At 34.1% G+C, this 8,472-nt stretch overlaps 1 protein-coding gene across 1 annotated transcript in view; it reads left to right on the forward strand.

The window, feature by feature from the left end:
- Positions 1–7,983, forward strand: part of STT3B (STT3 oligosaccharyltransferase complex catalytic subunit B) — a 99,095-nt gene extending 91,112 nt beyond the window's left edge. The window contains exons 14-16 of the mRNA XM_032408849.1: positions 695–808; positions 3,069–3,281; positions 6,351–7,983. Coding sequence (XP_032264740.1) covers positions 695–808; positions 3,069–3,281; positions 6,351–6,431 — 408 coding nt within the window. The 3' untranslated portion in view covers positions 6,432–7,983. The remainder of the gene's footprint in view (positions 1–694; positions 809–3,068; positions 3,282–6,350) is intronic.
- Positions 7,984–8,472: the final 489 nt, after the last annotated feature.

An 8,472-nucleotide genomic window follows, 5' to 3' on the forward strand; every position in this document is an offset into this window, starting at 1 on the left:
TTCCAGGTTTTTAGCCTTATAAACAGTGGTGTAATAAATAACTTTCTATACTCATTATTTTGTCCATATATAAATATCTCTGTAGGATAAATTCCTAGATGAGAAATTTCTATCTAAAATGCCAGTTGGCCCTCTTAGAGGTTAATTTATAAATTTTATGTAATCCCAATAAAAACTACCACAGTTTTTTAGACATTTCTCCTCCCCAACCAAAGAACTGATTAGAGTTCATAAGGAAAAATAAATAATTTTTAGGAAAACTCTGAAAATGTGTAATGGGGTTGAGGATGGAGCAGTTGGAGAGAGCTAGCCTACCTGGCATTAAACCATGGCATTGGCACCATTCTTTTTAAATAATTGAGATTTTATAACATTGTTTAAAATCTGCCCTCCCTCATCCAACAAAGACTTGTTCTTTTCTTGTGTTTTCTTAGACACTCTTGTTTATTTTTTATAAATGATTTCTAGACTCAGTTTAAAAAAACTCCCATGGTAGTTTTTGCAGGTTTCTTTTAGGGGTCATGTTAAATTTATGAATTAATCTTCTAATACCGTATTTTTTTGAGATAACTAAATAATGGCTTTTTGAAGATACCTCAAGAGCTACTTCTTATGGGGAAATGAGAGGGGGAAACTGGTAGCTTTGAATGTGTTAAATTGAACTGACACAGAAACTTGATTTCTTTTTTTGTAGGAAAGTGACTATTTCACCCCACAAGGAGAATTCCGTGTGGACAAAGCAGGATCCCCCACGTTGTTGAATTGCCTTATGTATAAAATGTCGTACTACAGATTTGGAGAAATGCAGGTTGGTTATATCACTTTTCCTATAATCTTTATTCAAAGGAATATTTTTAAAGTAGTCTTGTTTGCCTCCAGAAAACAGGATAATGAATGTTTTAGTTGTGCTGTAAAGAAAAATATGCTATCTAAAGATTCCACACACCCCCTTAAATTTAGATTTCTGAAACTACTATGTAAAAAGTTAGGGGGGAAATTTTTTTAGAGCAAAGACTTCTTCCCAAAATATTAATTAACACTAGGCTCAAATTCAGCCTTCGCTTGCCATCTTACCTTTTGATCTCATGCTTTTGGAAGACATTTTTCTGTAGGGGAGAGGTCTTCTAGGTAGGAAACCACATGATCGTAAGTAGGCTACTTTGCTGTTTTGTGGGGAAAAGCCTGAAATTAAAGAGTCGAGTTATATAGTCACTTCGGATATTCTATCAGTGTTCTGTTATCACAGCTAGCTGGGACTATCTGGGTAAGAGTTTCCTAGAATATTAGAATGATGTGCGTACAAAAGCTTAAGAGTCCCCAAAATGAGTGAATGTGCAAAGAGGCACTGTGACAAAAAGAAAACAGTGGACTTCCTGCCATAATACCTGGGTTTTAGATCTGGCTCTGTCATGTTACGTAACCCTTGGACAAGTCACATCCTCCCTGGACTCATTTTTTTCCTTGTCTTTATATAATAGGTGCTGGACTGATGACTTGATTTCTGGCGTTCTTTATAGCTCTCTTAGATTATATGACTATAATGCCAAGTTAGACCTTCATGCTAAGATTTCAGTGAAAACTGCCTGATTTCATATTGCTTTCTGGTTGATACTAGAAGGTAGAGGAAAAATTGCTTGTTGAACTTTATGCAGGTGTCAAGGTAATTATTATTCATTCGGAATTACTCTGTAGGTGGCTTTTTTTCTGTTTCTGTTTCTGGTTTTTTTTTTAAACTACAGTTGGCAACATAATATTACACTAGTTTCAGGTATACAGTGTAGTAATTGGACAAGTTTAGACTTTGTGTTCATTCACAAGTGTAGCTACCATCTGTCACCATACAATGCTATTACAGTACCATTGACTATACTCTGCAGGTGGCTTTAAAAAAATAGACAATAATTTTACTGCAAGATTTAGGCTTTTGTTTGTGTTTTGATTTTCTTTGAAGGCAACTGTGTGGTCTCTAAATTCATGTAAGAAAGAAGCACTTAAACCATGATAATTAGCTCTCTCAGAAAATGGGTCAAAGATTAGTTTTTCTGGTCATAATGATAGCATCAAAAGACTTTTTCGTTTGTGTGTCCTTTAAATTTATCAACAGTTTCAAGTCACGCTTCTAGCATGCGTTCATTCTGATGTCTTCCCTATTCAAAATAATAAATGTTTAAGACATGAGTACAACTTTTCTTTCGTATAGATATGCAAGAACAAGTTCCGCCCTTATTAGCGTTTGTTTTTGTTTTAAAGTTGAATTTGCTTACACTCTTTGTGAACATAAACTTATTCTGAGAATTTCTTAAAATCTTCTCCCCTTCCCCCATTTTTTCCTTTTTTCATTCCTCATAAATCCTCCCGTGGTTTGGCTTTTCTAACTTCCTTTATAGTTTCCACTTTCTGGATGTAGTATCGCTGCTTACTTGTGCATTTATTTAACAAATAACACTGGGGAGATAAAGCCACACTCTGAATAAGATAAAGTCATCATGCAGCTTACATCCTGGTGGAGGATACAGGTAATTTTAAAAATAAATAAAAAACTTTAGCAGTGAATGCTGTAGAGTAAAAGATGAGGAAACAATGGGGGAGACTTCTCAACCACCAATTTCAAGAAAATATTTCCCTGAATAGATGGTGTTTGGGCTGAGACTAAAAGATAGAAAGGAGCCAGCCCAGCAAAAGAGCTGAATGAAGAACTTTCAGGCTGAGAGAGTAGATAGAGCAAGGCCCTGAAACAGAAAAGAAGTCCCTTCTGTGTGTTTCTCTGTTACCTATAAAAAGGGCTTTGATGGATTTCCTTTGGTTGGCTGTTTTCGGTTTTTTATGCCCGTAGGCTGCTCATGTACTCTAAGGGTTCGGTGAAATTCTAATTCTGCTCTATTTAATTTCTCTCTTCCTCATTTCTTCTTATCTAGTTAGCAACATATGAGAAATGTTACGATATATTGCTCTGATTTTGTTTTCCTAGTTTAAAGGGAGAGTTTCGCTCTGATTATAACATTTACTATCTTCTAATACTGAATGTTTTCCAATACAGTTAACATCTCATACTAATGCCACTTTTGCAGCTGGATTTTCGTACACCCCCAGGTTTTGACCGAACACGTAATGCTGAGATTGGAAACAAGGACATTAAATTCAAACATTTGGAGGAAGCCTTTACATCAGAACACTGGCTTGTGAGGATATATAAAGTGAAAGCACCTGATAACAGGGAGACACTAGACCATAAACCTCGAGTCACCAACATTTTCCCAAAACAGAAGTATTTGTCAAAGAAGGTAGGTGCCAAGGGAAGTCATGTCTATAAAAGGGTAACTCAAAGTTGGTTTGTCTGAAAAACAGTTACTAAAAATTACTAATAAATTTTCATTTGTCTCTCCTGTCTTTGAGGCAGGAAAGAAGGCCCTCAAGCCCTGTCCCTTCCGATATTTGACGGGGTTTGGATGTGTATTGTGGGGTTTTGTTTGTTTGTTTATTTTGTTCTGAGATTAAAGTATACAAAATAAAGAAGATACAGTTTTATACAAAAAAAAAAAAAAATTTCATTTGCCAGATCTGTGTAGACTATAGCTTATATACAAAGTATCAAACTAGCCTATTAGGGCCATTCCTTTCAAACTGAGCACTTGAGATATCCAAGCAGCAGCCTTTTCTGGATAGCATTGTGATTATCAGTGAACCAAGCTGAGATTTTCCAGAGGCATTCTGGCTTTAGTTTGGGTCATTCCCATTAGTAAGACTTACTTGAAAGTAAGATATATCTGTGGCCATCACTTTCCGAACTTTTGTGAAAGTAAAAAATGTGATTGTTTGTCATCTTTTGGTCAAAGCAAATTTATATTGCATTTTCATGTTCCATTCTTAGTATGTTGCTACTATATTACTCACTGAGTAAAGGCCAAGTCTGAATTAGTAGTCTTGAATTTAAAAAAATCATTTATCTTAAGATAATTATTTTTAAATGTAATTATCATGACAAAGGTTGTAGATGGGAATTATAATGATGAGACTATTCTAGTCCTTTTGTAATAAATATTTAATAAGATATGAAGTATTTTATTGAAGGTCATTATTGCTCACTTAAGCCAAATAGATCTAATCTTTGCTGTAATAGGCTAGTAAAAATGAGTATTTATATAGGTTGCTCTCTATGGGAGATGGGAAATAATGAGCAGTCAAGTAAAATATTAAGGTTGTATTTTAAGGTACTACTCTTATAATACTAATTATTAGACCCATTTCAGTCTTAAGTCTTGAAAAATGCTTAGGTTTACATTGCTTGGATGAGTTTTTTTTTAATCATTAATGCAATGGTCTTTCCCTTTGCATTATTTAAAATATACTTAAAATATATTCAAAGTACAGATTATTTCAGTGTGTATTATAAAAGGGCTAAATATGAATTGTATGATACATAAATAGAAACTTTTTAAACTAATACTTTCTGTCAGATATAAAGTGCCATATCTAGACTGATATATTTAAATATGTCAGATGGAGCTGACATGCATGTGTTAGTCATATCAAATTCACTGAACAGTATTTACATCAAATGACAGATCAAATGATCTGGTTTTTCATAGCCATGTGGGTGGAGAAACTGGTGAGTCACATCAGTGCAGAAGTCAAAACAAATGCTGCTAGTCTCAAGGCACTTACTCCTGAGACATCTAAGCCCAGTTAAAGTCTACCCTTTCTGAGAAACAAAGCCACTGAACTTGCTGTCTAACTGATGATAGTGAATTTTTTTTTTTTTTTTACAGTCCTCCAATAGTGAATTTTCTTACTCTGAGCTCTTTTGTCTTCCCATCATTTCTCTAAAATCAGTAAATGAATGGATAAATAAAAATTAGTGTGCCTTGTATGCCCAAAACATACATTCTAGTAGCCAACAACATGGATTTTGAATTTCAGGTTTCCATGTCTTTATATTCTGTTTTATACTAGCACTAGAGGAATATTTGCTTTCCTCTCCCCACCCCAGTTTTTACTTTTGGGGCTGTATAGTCATTTGAGGACTTATTCCTGCTACTACAAAGCTGACAAGGCTGAGGCACTAGGAATTGTTATGTAGTCCAGGGCTGGATAAAAAGACTTTTTGGCATGGGTCACTGAGGTCTAGTTACATACTTACATAGACCGGGGGCATTTTACAAGGTCTTATAGAAAAGGTTTCATGTTAGAAACCTTTAGGTGATGATGATAAGGAAACTAACACTTTGACCTGGTTTGAATCTTTTTAAATTGTGCCCTCTGAAATTTTTTACTTTTTTGCCTTTATAAATTAATAATAAAGTAACATAAATTATGGACAAGTTAGCAGAAGCTAATTTTTATAACCTTAGGAAGGACTGCATTTTGCATTTTATTCTTGTGCCTGTTAGAAAAAAGTTATAAATTGTTTTAAACTGACGACATATAAATTACATGATCTAGCATTTACCCTGAATTTCTGAAACCACCTGCAAGAGTTTTTAAGTATTTAAAAGTCTTCAGCCTCTTCTAAGTGCTTTAAATTATTTGTTTGCAAAAAGTATTTGCTCTTCTCAGTATCTGTGGCTGTCAGAGTGGTAGACACGTGGTCTGTCTGATTTGTCTTCAAAGAGTCTAACGTAGCAAATATTTTTGCAGTAAGTTCTAACACCATTTGTAGTGATTTGTTTCTTACACCAGAAAACATCTGTTGAACGTATTTTAGTGGGATCCTGAAGTGTTTAGAAAAATGTTATTTTTTAAAGATCTATGAAACTCAGTGTTACAGCTTTTCTTTTCTTGGTGTTTGGTTTTTAAGTTATTTTTCTACCTAAATTGGGAGAATATGCCAAGTAATTTTATTTCTTTCATTTTTGTAGATGGTTATAATCATCCTCATCATACACATAATGAAAGTTCCTAAGTTAATTTGTATTTCTGATACACACACACAGCTAATTCTTGGAGGTCAAACCAGGAGCCGTATTAACATTTCCTGATTCCTTAGTCTAGTGTCATATTCTATCGTGCTTGGAAATATGAGTAATAATTACAGCTAAGCATTTAGTGGTTGAGAGGGGAGGAAGAGTTCATTTACCTGATGGTAAGGAATATATGATATGCATTTGAGGCATGCTGTGGTAGTGCTTTCATCTTAAAGCTAGGGACCTAGTCCAGTTTACCTTGGATCTCTCAGCATACTTCACATAGAACTATTATTGGTGCTCATTGACTGTTCAAGCAATCCAGTCACAGGACAAACTAAGGGTTTTATTAAGGCAGTCTTCATCACAATGCTATAAACCATGTGTGTATATATTTTTTAATCTGTGGGAAACCTACACTAATATCATCTGTTCTGTTTTCTTTTTTAGACTACAAAAAGGAAGCGTGGCTACATTAAAAATAAGCTAGTTGTTAAGAAGGGCAAGAAAATATCTAAGAAGACTGTTTAAATACACTGTTCTGGTTCCTAACTTGAAGCGCAGTTGTCCTTGTGAGAACCGGTCTTTGCCTTTAGCTCATGTCATGTTTCACAACAGAGGGTACAGAACCATCACTGGTCCAGATTAATGTACAAAATTTTCTGGCAATGTCTGATTTAAAAAATAAAATTGGCTTATTGAGAACAGCTATTTTCTATTTGTAGTGTGAAGCAAGACAGAGCACTGCTGTAAATGTCTAACAGCAGATTTTTTTTATTGGTACATATTATCCTTCAAATCTGAGAATTTGGACTAATTGCACCAAAGAACCCTCTAATTTGGTCCCTGGCACATGCATACTTGTCAATGTTTTTATTTTTTACAAGACCTACATTTTATTTGAATTACCCAAATAGCAATATGTAAAATACAAATGACAAAATGTGATGTGAGTTTCTTGAACCAGTAAACTAGTACAGGTCTGAAAAAGAGATATTAGAAAAATAATTATACTTCCTTGAACTATATTTATTTTCATGTTTCTCCAGTGCAAAGATTGTTTCATCAAATGTACATTTTCTGTTGCTTACTGTTTGCTCTGTCAAAGAAGAAGCTGCTGTTTCAAAGATGGACCTCTGAGTAACTAATTGATGCAAATAGTCTTTTATGTTGACACATTGCTGCTGTTAGCAGTTGTTTTCACCAGGTACTTAACAGAGCAGATCTCATGCATTGTTCATTCAAGGGCTAAATTTATATCCTTTGGAAGGCATGGCAACTGCACAGAATGTTGCTTACCAGGATGGGGTTTGGTATCACTGAGATTAGCACTATGTTTACATGCAAAAGATTAAGGAAAAAACCCTTAAAGTGGACAGGTATCCAAAGTTCATTTTCTGTGACTCTTCAAAATGACAAAGGATTTGTAAACTTTGCCTGGATTTCTTTCATTTTATAATAGTTTCATCCATCACAATGATTTTATCCTCTGCTCCATTTATTTTTTTAATCCCTGAAGCATTTGATGAAACACTCTTTAATGCTATATGCATTTTCTTACTTTTATTAAAAATGTGACAGTTGTCAAAAAATGCACTAAAATATAAATGGAGATTGAACATGTTCATTTTCCAGCTTATAGGCAACTTTATATAGACTTGAAAATTTTCTCCAGTTGTTTAGTAAAAGTGAAAGAGAAAGGGTTTTTCCTGCCACAGGATATAACTTTTTTTTATATAAACAAGCATAACTTACCACTGCTTTTGGTGGAAAAGTACAGAATAGTATGTACCTTTTATGAAGAAAAGTGTAATTTACAATATTCAGTGAGAATGTTACTGCTGATTTTCTTTTCCAAAGTGTAGAATATTCTTTGATTTATAGAATTCATTTTTGACCCAGATGATGGTTCTTTTACAGACCAATAAAATGGCTGAACATTTTCACAAATAAAGTGTAACTAAATCTGGATTTCTGATACCTTGTCATTTGGGGGATTTTATTTTACTTTATTGCTTTAAAATTCAATGCAGAGAAGTTGTTGACTGTAGGGGAAATAAAGTTAATTCAAATTTTGTGTTAAGTGTTGTCTTTCATAAAAATTTCATTTTTGAAAGGAGTTACAGAGTACTGAACACATAATTCCTTCCTTGTTCACTTTTACAAAGATTTTAGAGAATATGTGTACAGTAGTCCTACCCCCTTGCTTGTGGTTTGGCTTTCCTCAGTTTCAGTTTCCTGCAGTCAACCGTGATCCAGAAGCAAATGATCCTCCTTATGATGCATCTTCAGAAGGTCAGTAGTAGCCTAACTCACATCACAATGCCTACATCATTCACCCCACATCATCTCATCACGTAGATATTTTATCTCACATCATCACGAGAAGGGTGAGTACAATACAATAAGATCTTTTAAAGAGACCACATTCACACTAACTTTTATTACAGTAGATTTTTGTCATTCTATTTTGTTAATCATTGTGCCTAATTTATAAATTAAACTTTATTATAGGTATTATGTGTAGGAAAATACAGAATGAATGTATAGGGTTGGGTACTGTCCACATGCT

Source organism: Phoca vitulina, unplaced genomic scaffold (genome assembly GCF_004348235.1).
Source record: "Phoca vitulina isolate PV1807 unplaced genomic scaffold, GSC_HSeal_1.0 scaffold10, whole genome shotgun sequence".
Classification (NCBI taxonomy): Eukaryota; Metazoa; Chordata; class Mammalia; order Carnivora; family Phocidae; genus Phoca; species Phoca vitulina.